The 23,782-nt window shown below is 35.4% G+C and overlaps 1 protein-coding gene across 4 annotated transcripts; it reads right to left on the bottom strand.

Annotated features, from left to right (window-relative positions):
- On the bottom strand, nt 304-22,681 carry LOC109843530 (protein MODIFIER OF SNC1 1-like). Of its 4 annotated transcripts, none has more exons than XR_002247709.1 (10): nt 22,557-22,681; nt 21,120-21,200; nt 18,411-18,479; nt 18,256-18,300; nt 17,536-17,902; nt 17,278-17,374; nt 5,081-5,215; nt 3,371-4,926; nt 1,015-3,082; nt 304-739 (listed from the first exon to the last, which is right to left on the bottom strand). XR_002247709.1 is itself a non-coding variant. In XM_020412468.1 (9 exons), the coding sequence occupies exons 2-9, from the start codon at nt 21,137-21,139 to the stop codon at nt 1,079-1,081; spliced, it is 4,293 nt and encodes a 1,430-aa protein (XP_020268057.1). In that variant the 5' UTR covers nt 21,140-21,200; nt 22,434-22,678; the 3' UTR covers nt 304-1,078. The 4 variants fall into 4 exon arrangements, 1 of the variants encoding a protein (XP_020268057.1); XR_002247708.1 differs by having other exon boundaries at nt 22,434-22,678; XR_002247710.1 differs by having other exon boundaries at nt 5,093-5,215; nt 22,434-22,678.

The raw sequence follows: 23,782 nt of genomic DNA, 5'->3' as shown, positions 1-23,782 counted from the left end.
GACATACGTTGTTCAATCTAGTCCTATTTCTCAGCTTCAACCAATGGGCAGTGTATTTTACGAAGCCCAACAGAAATCTAGCATTAAAACAAGGCAACATATTGAAGCGTGTAATTGGAATTATGCGTTTTGGGGGGTGTTACAATGTTAATGGCCATCCCTAATTTATCTTTTTAAACGTAAATATCAAACTAGTACTGCCAACGGGAATGTACGTCAATCTTGGGAACTACCACGCTGCCGGTAAGCCAAACAGAAAAAGGGAAAGGGAAAAAAAATTTCAAAACTGCTACAAAAATCATAGACATAAAAGCATCAACATGCCAAACAAGATCTCATATAAATAGAAGTTGTACAAAACTAAATTGTCCCTCAGGCCCCCAAACATCATCCAATCCTTTCACAAACTACATCACAGAGATTACACACAAGCCGCAACCAAGAAATTAGTGAGAACAGGGACGCAAAACATAGGTTAAGGATTTGACATGCCCGCCCAACTCAGCGATTAATTCTCTCTATACAAAGCTCCACGCACAAGTGGAGTTCAAAGCGATTACACGTGTGGATTAAAATCTAAATCAAAAATCCCACAGGAAAAAGATTAAATCAAGAACCTCGGTTTCCTGTTAATATATAAAGTGGGTGTGGAACAACAAAAGCAATCCATCCTGAAAAACTCCAGCAACAACATCGCTCGTAAGTAAACGGATCCATCCGAATATCGCTCTAGATCCTCCTGGGCTCAGTTTGGAAACAGATAGATACTTCAGAAAGCAATATAAATGTAGAACAAACGTAAGTGGACTGAAAGCTCATTCCACCAACTTATCCTCTGTTTGTTATTTGAGATGTGTGCTGTGCAAGGCTATCTTTCTCAAGACCTATATCGCTCATCAACACACATCTCAAAGAGAATCCAAGGGATAAAAAATTTAGAGGACAGCGCACAAAGTCCACTTAAATTGGCAGGAGTTCCGCTCCAAGCATAATTGATATCATAATACCACATACCAGTCATATGGATTGCATATGTAACACTACCATGTGAAGGATACTGCATCTGTTGCCTCCGTCCCTAAAATTGGCCACCACCACGTGAGAAATTGCGGCCTCTCTCCCTATACCTGGGTCCAGAAGTCCTAGAACCCTCACTTGCTACATTACCACCTCTCGGATTTTGCTGAAAAGAACCCGTAGACTTATCATAAGATTCGATATGCTTATCTTCATTTGTCTGGAATTTCTGTTTGCTCCCATCTTGAGACAAATTCCGACCTCCATAGTTATTGTCATGGCCCCTCTGATTACGGCCATTGTACTGTCCATGTCGATAGCCAATGTTTTGCGGAGTTAATTCAGGGATAATCTCTTCTTTTTCTAGATTAGGAACTACATTTCTCTCTCTCCTAGAATCTTGATCGGGGGCTTCTCTTGCTTCAGCTACAGGATTTCTTTTGCTCGAAGTTCTTTCTTCCTCATTCATCACTGTCGGGGCACTCTCTGCCCTTTGCCCTCTGTTACCTCTATGAGATTTTGGCTGCCAATGAGGCTTTATATTTTCAATACCAGCATTCTGGCTATCAATTTTCATGATGCTTCTTCCTTCTGATTCATTATCACCTAAGGCTCGAGAATCGACATTATCTGAAGCAGGATAGTTATTTCCGGAGACTCTGTGTACTTTACACGGCTGGCGCCTTAGTCTGCTTGCTCCATAGCTCTTTGAAGCTGCGGTCGAGGTCACTGATCCACTTGGCAGCAGATTCTCATTATCGTTCCAGCCATCATCAGTATGTGTCAACTGCTCTTTCCGTAAGTTGTCAATATTTAATGTCTGCAGCTGATCAGAAAACGAGGAACCTTCAACTGATGGAGATCCAGTTGAGCTCCGTTGACGCCACGAGGAATTTGTCTGTCCATGCTTGTTATGTTTGTACTTTTCCCCGTTTCTGCTATCAGAAGCAGCTGCTGTTTGTTGATCCGGCTGTGAGAGTTCTTTGGCGACTGGCTTTGGAACATACCGCTCTATTTCTGCTCTCTTTGTTTTTGGTCCATTTGGTGCATTGTTCTGGCTGACTTGATCAATCTCAATCTTGTTCGTGGACTTCACAGGAGCCCACATGACACCCTCAGTCTGATGATACTTTAAAATTGGCTTGTTAGCCTGTTGGTTTTTTCTATGAGGATGGTGAGGCTTCCAGCGATTGCTCACTTTACCATGAGTTTCTTCAGTTCTTTCAGACATAGGTACTTCTCTGGAATCCAGAGTTCCTACAGTTTCATTCTCCCTCTCCCTCTCAGAAGACACTGATATAGGTTCTTCCAGTGCAGTTGAGTGCTTGGTCTTCCCACTTTCATCTTTGAGTTTGTCTAATTTCCCTCCCACATTCGATGGAGCTGAAACAGTGGAGCTTGTCAGACTCTCATCATTGTCATCACCACTGCTCCTCGCACTCCTGTTATTTTTCTTGTGTTGAACATGTGGAACTTTGTTGTTAGGTAAAGAATCATTGCTTGATGCATTCACCTCAATCTTGACGGTATCTTTATGGTTCCCGATACTGCTGGAAGTTGTTTGCTTCCCACCTGTACTGTTTTCCAGAAGAATATTATTCTTTTTTCTATAACCCACCTGCTTCTGCCTGGAAATTGTGTTATGTAGAATATCTGAAGTAGTTTCCAGTGCAATTTCTACAGTAGGTTTGATCTCCTGTCCCGGGGATACAGCTCGGGCCTCTGTCACTACAGAAGATTGGCCAGAAGAGCTTGAAGTTTGTGCAGGTTTCTTACCGCCACTATCAACTGCCTGTTTCATTTCTTCAGAATGGGGATCTGTGGTACCACAGAGAGCTTCAGTAGAAAATTTATCACCAGGTCCAGTATCCTGGATATTGTTCTGAACATCACTACTCTTTGATGAAGCACGATTGGACTTCAGGCTAGAACTTTCTACTAATGTTCGCCTGTTCAATTCTTCCAGTTTTGCACGAGCTTTTGCTTTTTGTTCCCTTGTCCACTCTTCCTCCTCCCTTTGCAGCTGTTTTGCACGCTGTGCTGCCATCTCTTTCATTTTAGCACGCTACAAAACAAGGAAATAATATCAAATATTACCAAACAGCTTTCTGAAAAATGATTCAACAATTAACAGGTTTCATGATAGATGTTTTGTCTCCCTCTAATAAGAAAAGGTTTAAGAATTTGCAAACTACCACTGCAGTCCAATACCATCATCCCCGATCAAACAAATTTAGAAAACTTATTTGCACATATTGACGGTAAACTTTTAAGTTTCACAACTTAATAATTTCAACATTCCACACAGTTGCAATATAATTTCAGCAAGAAGAAGAATAAGAATACTGCAAACCTGAGCTTCGAGATCAACTGGATCCAAAGAAGACGCTGCATGTGATCCTTCTACACCACCCACTTCAAGGCACAACTGCTTCTCATGGGAAGCATTAAATTCAAGTGTCCCTCCTTTAGCACTCATCCTGCTGGAATTCACTGAGGATTCACTTCCAGGAGGCTTTTTCATCCACTCTTCATTATCATGTCTGATAGATCTTAATTTAGTCTGACTATCAATGCTTCTAGTGCCTTGAACTTTTTTATGACCCACAATATGAGGATCTTCACCAGCAGCCTCAGAGTTTGGTGGAGCAGGGGAAAATATGTTGTCCGTAGTTGATTGTTTATTTTTGTCTTCTGTTAAGACATTCAACTCTTCAATTTTAATAGTTGGAGTTTCAATGTTAAGATTAACAGCAGGAGCCTCAGCAGAGCCAGCATAAGCACTACCTACTTTGGCAAACTGATCGATTCTTGATAAATTTTTGGAAGATATTGATTTCTCTCTAGAAACTGACCCACTTTCACAGTGACTGTCAGCCATTCGAGCTTTATTATTTAAGCTCTCCACTTTTTCCATCAGAGTTGCATTCTTCTTAATTATGGGATATTGGTTCAGATCACGAGTCTGGACGTTTGCAGCTTCAGTCCTCCTTCCATGAGTTCTGTTGCTTGAATCGGCTACCAAGTCTCTAACATCTTTAGATCGGCCATCCACGACTCCACTAGTCTGAGAAGATACTGTCTCTGCTGGAAAACAGGGAGATACTGTTTCCTGCATTTGACTCTTCATTTCGTCATCTCCGTTCTGACTAGAACTTCGAAAATAGTTTACACTTCCATGATGTGGTGAGCCAACTGCTTCAAAGTGACCTCGCTTTTCCAGTTCGTCACGGTCTTCTGAGCACTCATGCTGTTTTAACAGAACCCTGAACTGCCCTTGAGTTTCCTGAGCTTGATTAGCTTTTATCTGCTCCTTGTTCTCTACAGTAGCATATCCACCAGGTCTCATATGAATGTTTTCATGTTGGACTGGATATTGGTTATGAACAGGTCGAACCATTCCCATTATGGAAGTTTCCCTCTCATTAGGATTGTAAACGTTAGGGCGAGGACCATAGGGCACTGGTTCCACATAGTGTCCAGGTCTAACTTGGATATCAGGGCGACCTGGACCCATGTACCGTTCTGGTGGCATGTATGGACGATAAGGTCCACAGTTGTTAGGATAGGATCCACAAGGACCAGCATCCAGACTTGGAAACTGCGGATTAGATAATGGCCTTGCAGGATCATGAGTATAATCCATAGGATAACTGCCAGGTGGCCTAAAGGGACCGCCAACTGCTCCACCTCTATACCAAGATCCTTCAGCTGGGTGAAATGAAGGATTATGCCAAGAATCATATGGAGGAGGTGGCATATTCATACTTGGATATGGAGATGCCAGATGGCGATCATTGTGCCAGTTCTCCATGTTAGGTGAGGCACCGTGTTCTGCATAAGCCGGATTATCTGGCTTCCAGGTATTAATAACAGTTCCATGGTCCAAGTGATTTGTGCTCTTATTTCCTGCTAACAAGAAAAAAATAAATAAACATACATAGATAATGAAACAAGCAATGGATGATCAGCATTGTTGACTGCACCATGTAATCAACCAAGTGGTACAGGTTCAAGGAATAGCATGAATAAAGAATCTAACATCTAAAAACAACACTCGGACCTGCAACCTCACCATCTAGCTCAGGCTCCGAAAACCCTTTCGGATTTGGATCTGCTTCAGATGCTGAAGCAGGACGCCCTTGAGAACTGGCAGGACGACCTTGGGAGCTGAGAGGGCACCCTTGAGAACTATGACCTGACAAGCAATAACGATATAAGAAAACATCAACATCCATATCTTCTTTTCTATGTGAAGAGTAATGCAGTTAAAACAAATGTCTACTACACGCGTGAAATTTATCCATGAGATCAGCAAAGTAAATTTATCCATGATATCAGAAACAGCAACTGACAAACATAATGATAAAATATAGTCTTCTACACTCTTTTTCACATAAAGCAACACAGTAGAAAAGACAATTTCAAAAAATGAGCTGCTATAAGCACATCATATTGACTTATAATTATCAGATGCCATATAATGGGCCAGGAAGATCTCATAAAAGAACGTTCATGAAACCCTCAACAGTAACCCATAACTGAGCACATAATTCAGGGTGGAGATAGAATAGAAAATGAAGCAAGTAAGTGGCATCAGAAAAACAGAAGACGAAAGACTGAATGAATGAAAGAATGAGGGACACATGATAAAAAGACATTGTATGAATGCCTGAGTCGATTTTCTCAAGCCATCCAGTGTATTTATGCCTGCTTAAATTCACACACAACAAAAAAATGTGTATACAAAATACATATCACACATACATGACACTTAAGAAAGGAATTTGATGGCAATTTGTGATTTGATCGGAAACCACAAAATCATGGGTTTTAGCCCAAAAAATTGGAGAATTTTGGGGTACTCATAAAATATTCTATGCAAGACCGCTACTTTTGCCAACATGATGTATTATAAGTCTAATGAAATTCGGAAATTTTGGAGTACACATAAAAAAATTATGTTGGATGACCATTTGTGGTTTGGATGAAAACGGGCACAACATGAGTTATTGTCCACAAAAATTTGGAAATTTTGAAGTATATGCATAAAACACTTTATGTAAGACGACTATTTGTGATTTGGTCGAACACAACCAAAATCATGGGTTACAAGTCCTCAAAAATTTAGATGTTGAGTACACAACAAATACTCTACGTGGTTAAATAATTTGTGATTTGGTCAAGAATGGCAAAAATAATGGGTTATAGTCCATAGAAATTCAAGAATTTTGAATGCACGAGACGACAATTTGTGATTTTGTGAAAAACGGCAAAAATAATGGGTTAGGGAGGGTATAGTCCACAGAAATTCAGGAATTTTGGAGTACATATAAAGTATTCTACATGGGAAGGCAATATGAAATTTGGTCGAAAACAGCCACAATCATGTGTTCTAGTCCAGGGAAATGTGAGAATTTTGGCGTACACAATGTTCCATGTAGAATGAAGATGACTGATAGGTTAAAATAGGTCAAATTTGTGGTGTACACTGTACAGTCCAAAAAATGCCAATTTTGGAGTATGCATAAATTATTTGATGCGAGACGGCAATTTGTGATTTGCTTACAGTGGTCAACATAATGGATTATACAATCCATTGAAATTAATAAATTTTTAAGTACGAACAAATTACTATATGAGGGACCATGTGATTTGGTTGAACACAGTCAAATCCATGGATTATAATCCATAGAAATTTAGGAATTTGGAGCAAGCATAGAGTATTTTATGTGCGAAGGCAATTTCTGAGTTGGTCGAAAACTGTCACAATTATAAGTTATAGTCCACAGAAATTTGAGAATTTTCGAATACGCATAAAATATTCTATGTGAGATGACAATTTGAAAATGGCCACAATCATGGGTTGTAGTCCAAAAGGTGTGAAATTTGAGCTTTAAAGTACGCATAAAATATTATATGCAAGATCGTAATTTGTGATTTAGTTGAAAACGAACAAATTCATAGGTTAAAGTCTACAAAAAATTGGGAATTTTATAATATCCATAAAATATTCTATGTGAGACGACAATTTGTGATTTGGTCGAAAACGATCGAAGTCATAGATTATACAGTCCACTGAAATTAAGAAATTTCTGAGTATGCGCTGAATAATCTGTGCTAATCTGTGCAGGACAATAGCTTGTGATTTGGTCAAAAATGGTAAAACACATGGGTTATAGTCCACAATCCACATAAAATATTTTTCGTGGGACAAAAATTTGTGCTTTGATAAAAAACGGCCAAAATCATTGGTTAACTTTAAAGTATGCATAAAATATTTAATTCAAGACGACAATTTGTAATTCACCAAAATCATAGATTATAATCCACAAAAACTTAGAAAGTTTAGATTATGGATAATATACATTCTGTGGGAACGCACATTGTGATTTGCTCAAAAATGGCCACCAGGGATTTATAGTCCATAGAAATTTGAGCATTTTGGTGTACGCGTAAAATATTCTATTTAGGACGACAATTTGTGATTTGGTCGAAAACGATCAAAATCATTAGTTATAGTCCACACAAATATAGGAATTTTGAGTACGCATAAAATGTAATATGTAGTATGACAATTTGTGATTTGATCCAACATGGCAGAATTCATGGGTGTCCACAAAAGTTCCAAAAAATTAGCATGCATAAAGTATTCTATATTGGAGGACGACAACTAGATGCGGTCCAAAACAACCAAAATCATGATTATAATACCTAGAATTTCAGGAATTTTAGAGTATGCATAAAATATTTTATGCAAAAAGCCAACTGGTGAATTGGTCAAAAACGATCATAATTATGGGCTATAGTCAACAGGAATTTGGGAATTTTGGAGAACACATAAAATCAGGAAGGTAATTTGAGAATTGGTCAAAAACGGCCACACTGTGGGCAATAGTCTACAGAAACTCAAAAATTTTGGAGCACGCAAAAAATATTTTAAGTGGCACGCTAATTTGTTAATTAGCTGAAAGCGGTCAAACATTTGGTTATAATCCAGAAAAGTTCAGGCTTTTAGGAGTACGCGTAAAATCTTCTATAGGGGACAGCAATTATGATTTGATCAAAAATAACCAAAATCATTACAAATCCACTGAAATTTGGAAACTTTTTAAGTACACATAAAATACAGTACGTAGGACGACAAGTGTGATTTTGTCGAAAGGGCCAAAATTAAAAGTCATAGTCCGCTAGAATTTGGGAATATTCAGTATTTATAACATACTTTATGCAGGACAGTAATATGTGATTTAGTCGAAAATACCCAACATAATGAGTTATAGTCCACACAAACTCGGAAATTTTTTATTACACAAAATCCTCTATTCAAAACAGCAATTTGTGATTTGGTCGTGAACGACCAAAATTATAGGTTTTAGTCAACACAAATTCAAGAATTTTGAAGGACACATAAACTATTATAGGTGAAATAATATTTTGAAGGACACAAACTATTATAGGTGAAATAATAATTTGTGATTTGATTGAAAATAAACAATCACGGGTTATAGTTCACATAAATTCAAAAATTTTAATATACAGAGAAAATATCAGATGTGGGAAACTTGTGACTTTGAGAAAATGACTAATATAATGGGTTATATATTCCATAGAAATTCGTGAATTTTGAAGTACACATTAAACATTGTAAGTAGGACGAAAACTTGTAAATTAGTTGAAAACGACCAAAATCATGAGTTAAGTCCAAAAGAATTAGAATATTCTGGAGTACGCATAAAATATTCTATCTGGAAAGACACCTTGTAATTTGTAACTTGGACATTCGGACGTGTTAAAGTACGCATAAAATATTCTATGCGAGATGATGACTTGTGATTTGGTTGAAAACAACCAAAATCATGGGTTATAATCCACAAAAGTTCAAAACTTTTGGAGTAAGCTTTAAAATATTCCATGTGAGATGAAATTTTGGTATATATATTAAAATCTATGCGGGACGGTAATTAATGATTTTCTCCAAAACGGCCAAAATCATAGGTTATAGTGCACCAGAAATTCGTAAATTATGGAGTACACATTAAAAAAATTATGTGGAACAACAATTTATGATTTGGGCAAAAATCATCCATAGGCATAAAATACTCTGTGAAATGACAGTTTGTGATCTGGTTGAAAACCGCCAATATTATTAGTTATAGTCCACATAAATTCAGAAACGTTAGTATGCACAAAATACTATATAAGATATATGGGACGGAAACTTTCGATTTGGTCAAGTACAACCAAAATCACAGCTTGTAGTCAACAATAATTCGAGAATTTTGGAGTACGTACAAAAATTTCTATGAGAGCCAACAATTTGTGATTTAGTCAAAATTGGCCAAAATCATGAGTCATAGTCCATAAAAATTCAAGAATTTTGGATTAAGCATAAAATCTTTTATGCAGTGAAGAAATTTGCTATTTGGTCGAAAATGGCCAAAATTTATGGATTATAGTCCAAAAATTATGAGAAGTTTGGAGTGTGAATAAAATAATTTGTGGTTCGACAATTAATAATTTAGTTCAAAACAGTCAAAATCATCAGTTAGTCTACAAATTTATAAAAAGATTTATTATGCACAAAATAATCTATTTGAAACATCAATTTGTGATCAATTTGTGATTTGGTCGAGAACAACCAAAATTATCGGTTATAGTGCATAGAAAGTTGAGAATCTTGAGTACATATAAAATATTCTATGCTGGACAATAGCTTGTGATTTGGTCGAACACGACCAAAATAATGGGCTATAGCAGACAGAAATTCAGAAATTTTGGATTCCACATAATATATTCTATGCAGGATGACAACTTGTGATTTGGTTGAAAATAGCCACAACCACAAATTATAGATCACATAATTCGTAAAGTTTGAAGCATGCATATATATATTGTGCAATGCATGCTTAAAATTTGTGATTTGATCGGAAACAGCCAAGATAATGGGTTTCTTCACAAAATTTGGGAATTCAGAGTACGCATAAATTCTATGCAAAACTTGTGATTTGGTCATAAGAAAATCATTTGTTATAATTTACAAAAAAATTGGGAATTTTCGCGTACATGTAAAATAATCAATGTTGGACCGGAACTTGTGATTTTGCTCAAAAAATGCCAAAATCATGGGTTATAGTCCACTAAAATTCATAGATTTTAAGGTACGTATAAAAATTTTATGTGAGATGATTATTTGTGATTTGAGCAAAAGACGGACAAAATCACTGATTATAGTCAAGTCAACAGAAATTCCAAAATTTTGGATTATGCATAAAAATACTCTCTATGAGATGAGAATTTATGATTTGGTTGAAATAGCAAAAATTATTGGTTATAGTTTACAAATTCAAAAAAAAATTAAGTAAGCATAAAATACTCTATGTCGAACGGCTGATTGTAATTTGGACAAGAAGGAGCAAAGTTATTGGTTATAGTCCATAGAAGTTCAATAATTTTGGATTATGCAAAAAAATATTCAATGCAAGACAACAATTTGTGATTTGGTTAAAAACGACCAAAATCAAGAATTAAGATCCAAAGAAATTCAGGAATTTTGGATTATGCATACATATTCTATGCATTAAGCTCTTTTTTATTTTGTTGAAACAACCAAAATTATGGGTTTCAGTTCACAGAAATTCAGAGTTTTTGGAGGTCGTATAAAATACTCTATGCATAACTAGAATTTGTGATATTAAAGTAATGAGTTATACTCCACAGAAATTCAGAATTTTTTTTATCAGAATACTATATGGTAGACGACAATTTGTGATTCAATCAAAAACAGCCAAAATTATGGTTATAGTCAACAAAAAAATCTAGAATTTTGAAGTCAACAACAATAAATATTATACTACTTTAAAATTATTGTTATAGTCCATAAAGTACTATATGTGAGGTAACAATTTGATCAAAAATAGTTTAATTTATAGTCTACAAAAATTCAGGATTTTTGGAGTATGCATAAAATATTCTAAAAAGAGAAGAAAATTTGTGTGGCAAAAAAAGCCACAATTATGGGATGTAGCGGAGCCAAAAACTGTCTTCTGCCACCAAGATTCAGAATACTAACATCATCAAGATTACTATAATGCTCACATTGGAAATTTAGTTTAGCTTCCGCACTTATTAAATCAAATGGATAAAACTTTCTAGCCAAGTCAAAAACATTGTCAGTTTTAAATGACTTTAAAGCATATTTTGGAATGAGAGTTGAGCTCAACACTAATTTGATCTTTGAATCTATAGTTCGACTTTGCAACTAAGAATCAATCATGAAGATGAATACATCAATTCTGCATTAATGCATATAAAATTAATTTTTTGGTGGCGACATGAACCCTCCATTTAATAAGCATTCAAATATGAAATTTATGTAAACATAACTATAATAACATAACTATAATTGGGACCAACAAATAAATCCAATTATAATATTTAGAAAATTAATTTATGTAAATACACCTAACTACCATTCGCTAAATATAACAAGTATCAAGACAACCAAATACACACTACTATCGAGTCCTCATATTAAATTAGTATAGCATACTTCCCCATTTGTGCTTCGGTGCTAAAAAAGGATTAATATTATTATTAAAATAAAGAGTAAATAAGTAGTTCAACGTCCCAAATTTTCATCCTCATCTCCATCCCATCACAAATCATGTAGGACGGTAGGGCTAATAATCCAAAAAATTGCCACAATGATAAATACAAAGTGATGCTTGCATCAAAAAATATTGATTCAAAAGCAGAAGTGTGTCTATGTTTACAAACTAATGTTTGACACACACACAATGGTGTACGTAGCACCACCCTTGATTACGGGTTATAGTCCACAAAAATCAAAGAATGATTTATGCATAAAATATTCTATGCGGGATAGTTTTTTGTTATTTTGTAAAAAACAGTTGAAATCATGTTATAATCCACAAATTCTAGAATATTTTAGTACGCGTAAAAAACCCTATTAGGGAAAGCAATTTATGATTTGATCAAGAAAAGCCAAAATCATATGTTATAGTTCACAAAAATTAGAGAGTTTCGGAATACGCATAAGATATATTTTATGCAAGACGACAATCTGTTATTTTGTCCAAACGATCAAAATCATGTATTATAGTCTATATAAATTCAAAATTGTTTTAGAACACATAAAATATGTTATGCATCAACGCAATGTGTGATTTGGTCAAAAGCGGCCAGTCATGGATTCGTCCACATAAATTCAAGTACATCAAAATACATATAAAATATTCTATGTGAGACAACAATTTGTGATTGAGTTGAAAATATTTAAAATCATAGATTATGGACCACAAAAATTCGGGAACTTTAGAGTATGCATAGCATACTTTATTTGGGACAACAATTTGTGATTCAATAAAAAACATTCAAAATCATGGATTAAATTCTACAGAAATACAGAAATTTTTTGGCATACACAAAATACTCTATACAGGATGACAACTTGTCAATTAGTCAAAACTGCCAAAATCACGGCTTACATATCATAGAAATTTGAAAATTTTAAAGTACACATAAAATATTTTATACCAGACGGGAATTTGTGATTTGGTCAAAAAAGCCAAAATCTTTGATTATTTTGGTGTGCATAAAATATTTTACAAGGGACAACTTATGATTTGGTCGAAAATAGCTAAAATCATAAATTATAGCCCACGAAAATTTAGAAGTTTTTTAGTATAAATAAAATATTCTATGCGAGAAGGCAACTGATGATTTATCAAAAATGACTACTCTCAAGATTATAGTCCACAGAAATCCTCAAAATTTGGGGTATGAATAAAATATTCTATGAGGGAAGACAATTTGTGATTTGGCTCAAAGTGACGACAATCATGGATTATAATCCACAAAAATTTGTGAAATTTGGAGTAGGTAACAAAATTCTATACGGGTTGGCAATTTTTGTATGGTTAATAGTTTATTATCTAGAAAAATTTGAGAGTTTAGAGCTTGTATAAATTTTTTTGGTGGGATGACAATTAATGATTTGTTTGAAAATGGTAAAAAGCATGCATTATAATCCACTAAAATTCTGAAATTTTAAAGTATGCACAAGATACACTATGGGGGACGACAACGTGCGATTTGATCAAAAATAGAAAAATCATGGGTTATAATTCATAGAAATTCAGCAATTTGGGGATAGGCATAAAATATTTAATGCAAGACGACTATGTGATTCGGCCAAAAAAGGGCCAAGGTTATGGGTAAATTTCGGATTATGCATACAATACTTGATGAGGGACGAAAATTTATGATTGGTCAAAAACAGCCAAAATTATAGGTTATTGTCCATAAAACTTCAAAAAAAATTGAGTACACAAATACTCTCTGTGGGACGGTAATTTGTGATATGGCTGAAATGAGCAAAATCATGGTTATATATATCCTTGAAAATTAGAGAATTTCAAGTATGCATAAAATATTCGTTGTCATGTGACAATATATGATTTGGTCGAAAAAAGCCAAAATTATGTGTTATAGTCCATAGAAATTCAAAAAGTTAGATTACAAATAAACTATTAGATGAGGAAAGGCAGTTTGTTATTTGATCAGAAAAGGTCACAATCATGGGATATAGTTCATAAAAATTCAAGAATTTTGAATTACACGCATAAAATATTCTACGCAAGACAACAATTTGTGATTTGGTAAAAAATGGCTACGATCATGAGTTATGGTCCACAAAAGTTCAGAAAATTTTAGAGTACACATGATATTCCCTACATATGACGGCAACTTGTGATTTGGTTCAAAATAGCTAAAATTATGGGTTACAGTCCACAAAATTTTACGGGGTGATAACTTGCGATTTGATCAAAATATTAAAAACGTGGGTTACAATCCATTAAAAATCTGGAACTTTTGGAGTATGCATAAAATCTGTCTTATTACAATTTTTTATATCATTGAAAACGGACAAATCATGGGTTATAAATATCCACAAAAATTGGAAATTTTGGAGCATGCATAAAATATTTTAAGTGGAACGGCTATTCGTGATCTGGTCGAAAATGGCAAAATTCATATATTATAGTCCATTGAGATTCTGAAATTTTGAAGTACACATAATATACTTTATGTGGGACGATAACTTGCAATTTGGTCGATAACGACAAAAATCATAGGTTATTAGCCCACAGAAACTAAGGAATTTTGATGTACACAAAATATTCTATGCCAACGACAATGGTCGAAAACGACCAAATCATTAGCTAATATTGGAGTATGCATAAAACACTTGATAAAGAATAGTAATTTGTGATTTGGTCGAGAACAGCCAGAATCATGGGTTATAATCCACCGAAATTTGAAAATTTTAGAATGCACATAAAGTAGCATATGCGGGAAGGTAATTTGTGATTCCGTCCAAAACGGTAATAATCATGAGTTATACTCCATAGAAATTCGGACAAACTGTGATTTGGTCGAAAACGACCAAGATCAAAAATTGTAGTCCATAGAATTCAAATACAGTATGCATAAAAAATTCGACCAAAATCATAGGTCATAGTCCACAAAACTTTAGAACTTCAGAGGCAAAATATTTTACACAGGACAGCAACTTGTGAATTGGTCAAAACGGCCAAAATTATAGATTTGTCCACAAAATTTTGAAATTTTTGTAGTAAGCATAAAAATTCAATTTATTTACAAAACAACTAATAACAAATTATAAAAAACGAGCAATCCAGGAAAAACTTGGTTGCCAAATTAGCAAGTGATCTAGACAATGACTTGACTCTCTTTCTCACATAGCCCACAATTTTTACCTTCAGCTAATGACAGAGATTTGAGGACAGATGGATAAACGAACACGAGTTAGGAACACAGATTCATTTGTTTAGTCTAAGCAATATTACAAAAAGCACTAGGCGGACTAGGTGTTTGAGACGAGGTCTAGTGCCTTGGCGTGCGCCTAGATGTCTAGGTGTTTGACTATTTCTTAAATTGTTTAATTATAATAACTGACAAAAACATGAATTTAAGTTCATGAAACATTAATAATAAATAGCAACCTTAGATCCATAATCAACCATGCATAAAAATAAATTGTTAAATTTTTTAACAAAAACAGTGAATTAAAACAAAATTAACTAAAATTGAACACTGAATAAAATAAAAAAAGTGGAAAATAACAAAAAGTTAAATGACCTTCAATAGAGGGAGGAAAGGGTAGAGACTTGCCAGAGAAGGAGAGGTGGGGGGAGGAGGTTGCTAGTGTTTTTGAGCATATTGAAGAGGGAAAGATAATGGGAGGAGCGCCAGAGGGGGGATCGGAGAGGCCAAGACGGGATGAATAATGAGAAGCGCTAGAGTGCAAGGGAGAGGTGGGGGGAGGAGCGTCGATAGGGTTTTTTGAAGAGAGCGGAGGGACATAGAGAGATGGGGGGGGGAGAGAGAAAGAGTGGGTTTTTTGAGTTTTTAAGGGTGTGGGTCAGGTTTAAGGATGCAGGTCGGGTCGGTTTTTGGACATTTGGGTTTTTCCCCTTTAAAAGTTAGCCAGCCTGCTTAGGCGGACCACCTAGCTCTAGGCAGCGCCTAGGTGGCTGGAGGGCCACCTATGCCTAGGCGTCCGCCTAGGACGCCTTTTAAAACACTGAGTCGAAGTTGGACCCTAGTGTGGACTCCCCACCAGCAAGCTGCTTGATGCGCAATCAGCAGCTAAGAAACAAATTATTTTTTGATGGGTCCTCAGAAAAAATAAGTCATTGCTTAGAACACAAGGATTTGACCAAGCACCAAAGAACAAACAGCAAAGATAATAATAGCAGCAACCATGCACCCTCCTTGTCTACCCTAATGGTTCAAAAGAAAAAAAGACAAAAAGAAAAAGAAACGGATGCAGTGACCTTTTCACAATTTAAATTTGTAGACAATGTCTAATTTACTTGAGAATATGAATATATGTACGTAGACTGCAGACTCCATCCCCTGCACTACCAAATCAGAAGCTTACGTAGAAATGATAACGTCTTCAAACCAACATGCCTACAAACACACCTCAGCCTGAGTTCACTAGGCCTAGAGTTGCCAACCCCAGGTCTAATTTGGACTAAACAAATGATCCCAGGTTCCCAAGAAAGGTTCATTTTAAAAAATAAAGAAGCATGAGCAACAAATTTCGACCCAAATTGATGATGTTGACAGAACTTGATCATTTTCCTATAAATATATCTGAGGCCAATGTTTTACTTTTTGACTCCCGCGAAAAACACTAACCCTGCTAGCTGAGTTTTTTGCCTTTTTATCTAATTGTATCTATTATAAATTACCACATCAGAGATATCTTTATGACAAAAGGATAAATGACAGAATCATAATGTCGTCAGCAGAAAATTGAATCCCTTTCTACTCCTATGCAGAATATTCAATACTCCAAGAATCAATCATCTAAGCAAGCACACTGGACATGAACAAGTTTCAGAAAATATAGCATGACATGAGAGCAACTGTCTCCAAGTCAAAAAGACGAAATTTAGGGCAAAGGTCAGACAAAGATGAGAATCTTCATTGAACTATCAACCGATGCATAGTTATTGTGGCAACACATTATAATGTAGCTTCTAGGACATATCAAACATCTCAAGTACTAAGCACGATAAAGTTTGCACGCAGATGTAACATGTATTAGTCTAAAAACACAAATATGCTCTGTAACACCAATAAATTCTTTTTCTCACATTCATCAGCTACATGCATTGAATTTTTCGTAGCAATGATGGCCATCGGTTACTCTTTCAGAGTCGAAGGCTCTCATCAGAAAATGACAAGCATACATACACATTCACACTAAGTATACATGATATGAACCCGACAGTCAGTAGCAAACAGAACCATGAAAGGAAAAACCTCATAACCATATGTAAAGCGCCAAAATTTTACGAACAGAAAGTTGTAGGGCATGAGGCAATAAGGTTCAAGGGGCAAGAAAAAATTTGAGAATTTCCTAACAACCTAGCAAACACAACGTGTAGATCATGTGAAAAAGATGATAAAGCATAACTAATCAATTATACATCAAGAACTTGCCTCCAATGTATCATTCTGTACAATACTCAAAAGTCATTCTTAAAAAGATAATCAATATTTTCAAGGCGTGGAGTAAGGGTAACAAGCCTTGAATGGAGGATATGGGGATAAAGTCATGATATTCCAGCAGCAAGAGAGGACCGTACATTAGACAAATAACATAAGAGTGAAAAAAAAGGTTTAATTCACCAGTACCTCGTTGAGAGTGTGTATCAAAGTTCTTATCAGAGCCAAGTGACGGGAAATCTCCAGAGCTCAAAGTGAACCCACTACTTTTGGATAATACAGTTCCCTGTGATTACAATGGCAAATCAAGAATAAATGCTCATTAAACAGATTTTGAATTAACCATACATTCATACTAAGAATTGAATATATCATGAACCTATATATAGATATAGAATATTCACCGAAACTGAATTTTTTAAACAAAAGAAACATTGAGGAAAGTACCAATCTCCCAGCAGACCCTGCTGCAACCCACGAAGCAGTGTTATCAGCTAAATTATCCGCAAAGCGAGATAGCTGAGAGCTACCAGGTCTTGTCTCAGCACTTCGAGGACGTGTTGCTGCTGCTGATACCTGGCTCGATGTTAATATCCCTGATGCTGATGACGGACGAGAATTTGGGCCCCATGCATTAGAAACCGATTCAAGGGATTTATCACTGCCAGCAGTAGAAGGACGTGTTCCTCCTCCAGATGATGGACAGTGGCTTGGTGAGCCAGCACTTCCATCAGTACGAGGAGACAAAATACCAGAGGTACCCCATGCATTCGGTGCAGCCAAAGATGGTCGGCTTCCCCATGTGAGTGTACCCCTAAAATAATCAGCAAGAGCCACGTCATGCATGAGTATAAACTATATGAATATATTTCAAGTAAGAACAGAGTAAGTATTTTCAAGATATCTTGAGACGGTGTTGGTGAATCAACGCAGGCTTTGAAAAGGTTAGTTAAGCTTGGAAGGTGCATATCAGGTACAACTGCTTAGACTTCCTACATGCAACCCTATTAAGCAGGTTGAACGTCGCTCCTCCAGGGCCAGTTTTGCAACAGCAAAACCGCCGCCAAAAAGCATATAATTCTTAATGTTGTGATAAGCCAACAAGAAGATTATACACAACTTCTAAAGAAAATAAAAAAAATAATAATGTTAAAAGATGAAACTTACTTTGGTACGATTTCAACATTTGGGTCGAGCCCGTGGTTTTCCAACCTGAGACAAAAGTATGCTCGTGTCATTTGTAGGAGATAATTGACATGCAGATAATAAATATAATTCACGACCAGTGATGCTGGCAGAATTTGTTTTGAATAGCAAGTTACCTTTGGCTGGGTAAATTAATAGGCTTTGGGACTTTTCCCAAAACAGTGAGCTTCCGTGATGGAGCCAATCTGCAACATTAAAAGTATAAGACTGAATGTGAAGAAATCTTCTAGTGAACTATAAAGGAACAAAAGGGTACATTCAGAATGTCAGAGTTGACAAAAATATATAAGATAGCACAGATACAAACACATCTGAAAGAAATGAAAACACATTAACTTATAAAGCAAATGTTACACAGCAGTACTAAGTACTAACAACTGTTGAGAATAACTAATAAAATAGCACAGATACAAACACATCTAATAGAAATGAGGGGAAAAAAACATTAGCCTATAAAAGCAGATGTTACACAGCAGTACTAAAAACTGTTGACAAGAATCTATAAGCTAGCACAAATACAAAGACATCTGAAATAAATGATAATAAAATAATAATAATAACCTATAAAGCAAATATCACACAGCAGTACTAAAAATTGTTCAAAAAAAGTAATATTTAAATTAGACAGAATAAACAATATCCAACAAGAACAAGATGGAAATATTTATAAGTTAAGTTTTCCTTTCTTAAAAGCTAAAAGACGAAGCCCCGTCCTTATCAAACCAAAAAAAACTGAAAGCTGCATAACCCGGAGATGGAATATATTCATTTGAACAAGATGATCTACCATGAACCACCTGATCATAACATCGTGTCATAGATAATAAGATCATGGGTTAAGATGTGAATAGTAAGTTGTAATTGAATTGTAATCATGAAACATCATGTTTAATAAACAAATACAACTGATAGGAGTAATAGATGATTCAGTATGATATTCTTATACTGTACACGACCTAGGAAAAGCTACTTGAATCATAGAACAAATTCTGCCTATCAATCACACATAATGTGCCCTGACTTATTCTTTTTCCCAGGCATATGCCAGCTTACATCGAATTTCCCTCTTTTTGAACTGTATAATAACCAAAAAGAGCATCTGGAAATTCCCAAACCTTTGCTGCAAACATGTTTTCTTTCTGCCTTTTTCTTGCTTTAACCAATTTCATGCTTACTATACCAGTATACCATATACATGCATAAGCATATGATTCATAATACATTGTCGTCTGTAATTTTCTTACAACAAAAAGGTCAGCTATTGAACATAACTACTCAAGTAATCTCCAAAATAACGGACTGACATCTGGCACCAAACGTCAGTCGCAAGTTCCACTGGAGGAAATTTTGAGCAACCAAGAAGGCAGTGATAACAAAGAAATATCACATATATGCCTCATACATCTCATAGGATTTTTTTTAACTTGCTCATTTGTCTCATTTGTAGTTTGATTTGGAAGTTAGGAGAAGCTACATTAGAAGATTAGATGGATGTAAGTTAGGCTAAATATTAAGATATTATCCCTTAACTAGGTAGAAGGAAGAAATTATTTGAATATGCATGCCAACTTGGCCAGAGTCAAATTCTTTCACAATGTTGCTAGGATGATGCCTAGGCAACTGCGTAAGCGCTTCAGTCTTCAAGGAACTTTAGTTACGTTGCATTGTGCTAGGCCTCCCAAGCACTCAGACCGGCCTAGCCATTGTTTTGAACATTATTCTTTCCAGCTATGACAGCCAATTCAGGTTTAAAGGTTATTTTAAGGCTGGGGTCGGTTGGGTAATTTATCAAGTAGGAAGAAATGGGCATGTAATTCATAATTTATCAAATAAGAAATGGCTACCAAATTTTGCTATGTTTTTGTTATGTTTTTCCTAAGCATCAGTCATCATATGCAGAAAATGATTATTTTTTGTGTAGTAATCTGTATAAAAAATATATCTGTTTAGCAAACTAAAAAGAATTGATGATGATTGAGTTTTGATCCAATGATGACTCCAGTATATGTATCTTCCTCCGTTTCAGCCTTCTAAGTTTCTTCTTTTATTCTCGGTTTCCCTTATTCACATCCGAACTTGGATTCAATGCTATTGAAACTCTTATTTCTCTGTATAAACATATCCCATTTCAACATCTTTTGCAACATTGCACTCCCATCTAACATAGAACTTTTGAGCTCAACATGTCTGGAAGCACCCTAACATAGTTCACCACTTCAATTATCACTCCATGAACATATTGACATTGTAATTCAGTCTTTCCTTCTTAATTACTTCCTGACTGCAAACCATACAGAAAACTTTCTCACCAAACTTTTCCCTCATGGTCTCTTTTGAAACCAGTTCAAAATACAAATTGATGCAAAATTTTGCAATCCAATAGATTTTCCAAAATTGATTTGCCAACTTATGGTCGAACAGGTTCTTCATTTTCAATCTCCAACAGAGTCCAACTGGTTTATTTGGGCAACTAATTGGTTTAGTTACTTGACGGTTCCATAGCATATGTCTACTGTTTCTGATTCATTTAGGTGTGGAATTTTATCATTAGGTATCACTGTATCAGTTAATTTGAAGTTCTCTTTATAACAATTGTATGCCCAAGATCCCTTCGAGCCAATGTAGCACAATCAAAAGATTTGCAACATACAACACGCTCTCTTTTTGAATCACTTCTAAGAAAACAAGACATAAGGTAAATAATCAAGCATGTCGATTCTGTCAGTAGAAAACATAACGCATAAAATCCAAGCTACAGTAACACCACACATTCAATACATACCGTAACTAAGAAAACATAAAACAAAATAGGTTTGGAATGCAACCTTCGATCTCCTGTCAGCATACTTGAAGCCGTATTTCACCCGAATTTTCTGCAAACTTCTCCCACTAAACATACAATAAACCTGAAGGATTAAACGATATATATTAAACACTGACCCTCATAAAGGAAGCAACTGATTTCCAAATAAAAAATATTTGACATCTGCTCCAAACCAACAAACAACATAATGCTTGCTCATAAGAAGAAAAAGAAGTAATAAAACATAAAGCCACCAGTTTAATTTATTTGACAGTTGATACAAAAGAATTTTTTCCCTCCGAGTGATGACATACATTCAATCAAGTCCTATTTTTCCAGCTTTAACCAATGGACACTGTATTTTATGAAGCTTGCGTAGACTAATTGGGAGTCTCACTAAATTATATATTGAGACAAATCCGAGCAGAAAGGGTGGATTATCATATAAGGAATATGCATACAATTGTTTAGCCAACAATAGGAAGAAAGAAAGAAATGCCCATTGAAGAGTAGGTGATAAATTACAACAAGGGCTATCTAGCTAGTTAAAACATGCACAAAGGAGAAATTTTGATAGACTACTCCTTTTGCTTATTTTTATTGGTATAAACCTTCTGCAATCATGTCAACTGTCCTTTGGACTCCATTGCAATCTATAGTAAAAGGTCAAAATGAATCAATCGTGTAAAAAGGCACTGCTTTTCCCTATTTGGAGATTTTATTTGAGTGGTAACTATAACATAAAAGTGGTTGCTTTCGGTTCCAACTTGCTCTAGATTACACTTGGAGCCAGACAATACTAGCTTCTGTATAATAACCTAGAAGTGAACAAGACTCAACATTTTGTACACTCTCTAGATTGGCATATCATTTCCTCTATATTCAGTAACCAGTATGAAGCTTCTGTATTGACCAAACAGTTGCATCCCTGCACGTTGAAAACTATGAATAAACATTTCTCACTACATGCGAAAAAGTTAAAGTCGAGGACAGAATGGGAAGGTGTTCACTGGATACAAGAAACTAACACTCACGTTCTTACAAATGCACATAAACAAACATCATACACGGGTCTAAAAATTCCCCTATCAAACAATGAGCTTGATGTTAACTAATCAACGCATAATTAGTTAACAGCCAAAATAAGAACACGATAAGTTACAAACTGATCAATCCAAGAACAGTTACAATCATTAGTTATTGCACTAATCAGCTTTCCATATTAGTTAAATCATGCAAACAGTAACATTTATAAAAAGAAGCAAACTTTCTTCATTGCGAAGTTGCTCTCTGATCATACTCAATCAAATTTACATAAACTTAGCGAAATTTTTACCGGACGATCAAATCGCAGAATCTACACGAGCAATTGAGAGAGATCCCCAACAGCCGAACAAGAAACAAAGGTCGGAGCTTAACCCTAACCCTAGAGCGAAGAAGATCGAATTAAAACCCTAACCTCTCCTTTGAAATCAACCAAAGGATTGGTGTCGCTCGTTGCGATCGGAGTTGAGGCTGGAATCCAAATCGCCTATCGCGTGAGAACGTAGAGAGAGAGGGGGAGGGAGGAGAGAGGGGAGAGAGAGAGAGGAGAAAATGGAAGGAATATTGAGAAAAACAAAGTCGGTGACGTGTCAGAAAAGCTATCGTGAGCTTTCTTGTTCGCTGAGTCGTACTTCACAGGTACGTCACACCGCTACGAGTTATTCTAAAAGAGACCCAGATAAATCTTTGCCGAAGTGTTATGGGACCCACGATGTTCATAATAGATGGGGTTTATTTGTGGGTGTTTCTTCAAGAGCACACTGATTTTTCTCGTATGGGAATTTCGGCTTTCGACGTATAACAATGTTACTGTGGGTACACAGATTTGGTGCATCTTTGTTCGGGCTAGTAGGCTCTAAGTTATCTATCTAATGTATAATTTTATTATATAATAGTATTTTAGTTTGATTTGCATTAACACTTTATTAGATATCAAATCAGTTTTTCTAATCATAAAATTTATATATTTTATTTAGAGTAAATTTCACAAATGATCCAGGATAAAGCCCTCGAATTTTTAAAATGTCACAAAACTCTTTAAGTTTTAAGGTTCTCAGAAAACCACATTCAAACCCTAAAAACGTGAAATATAATTTTCATTGGCAAAAATATCACCATGCATAATTTTACTCATATGTGAAAAAGTACGAAGTAAGGATTATTGTCATTAAGAATGATTTTTTGAAAACTGTCGAAAGTTTACGGGGATTGAAATCGCCAAATATCTTTTTTATTTTGCAAGCTAATGGTTTTATCTAAAAAATGCCCAAATTAAAGTGGTTTTCTAAAAGGCTAAAAAACACTTAAATACCTTATATTTTCATCTTCCTTAATCTTATACACCCCAAACTGTAAAAGTTTGCGCTTACATAACCAGCTTGTTTAAACATGGCAAATTAGTATATTATGTTACTTGAATATCTGAGTATTCGCATGTTCTACTCACATGTCAATTATGGCTTTGTTTTACCCTAATTGATTTTTTTATTTGCAATTCTACCTACCTTTTTTACAATGGGAGGAGACTAATTTTAGCCAATGGTAATTTGGTCTTAACTCTAAAAAATTAGAAATTTTAATAGAAAAAATTGGTATCCTTTATATATATATTTCTCCTTCGTTACCTTGTTCTTGATCTAA

Source organism: Asparagus officinalis, chromosome 5, assembly GCF_001876935.1.
Source record: "Asparagus officinalis chromosome 5, Aspof.V1, whole genome shotgun sequence".
NCBI lineage: Eukaryota > Viridiplantae > Streptophyta > Magnoliopsida > Asparagales > Asparagaceae > Asparagus > Asparagus officinalis.
This window is presented reverse-complemented; position numbering and strand designations above follow the sequence as displayed.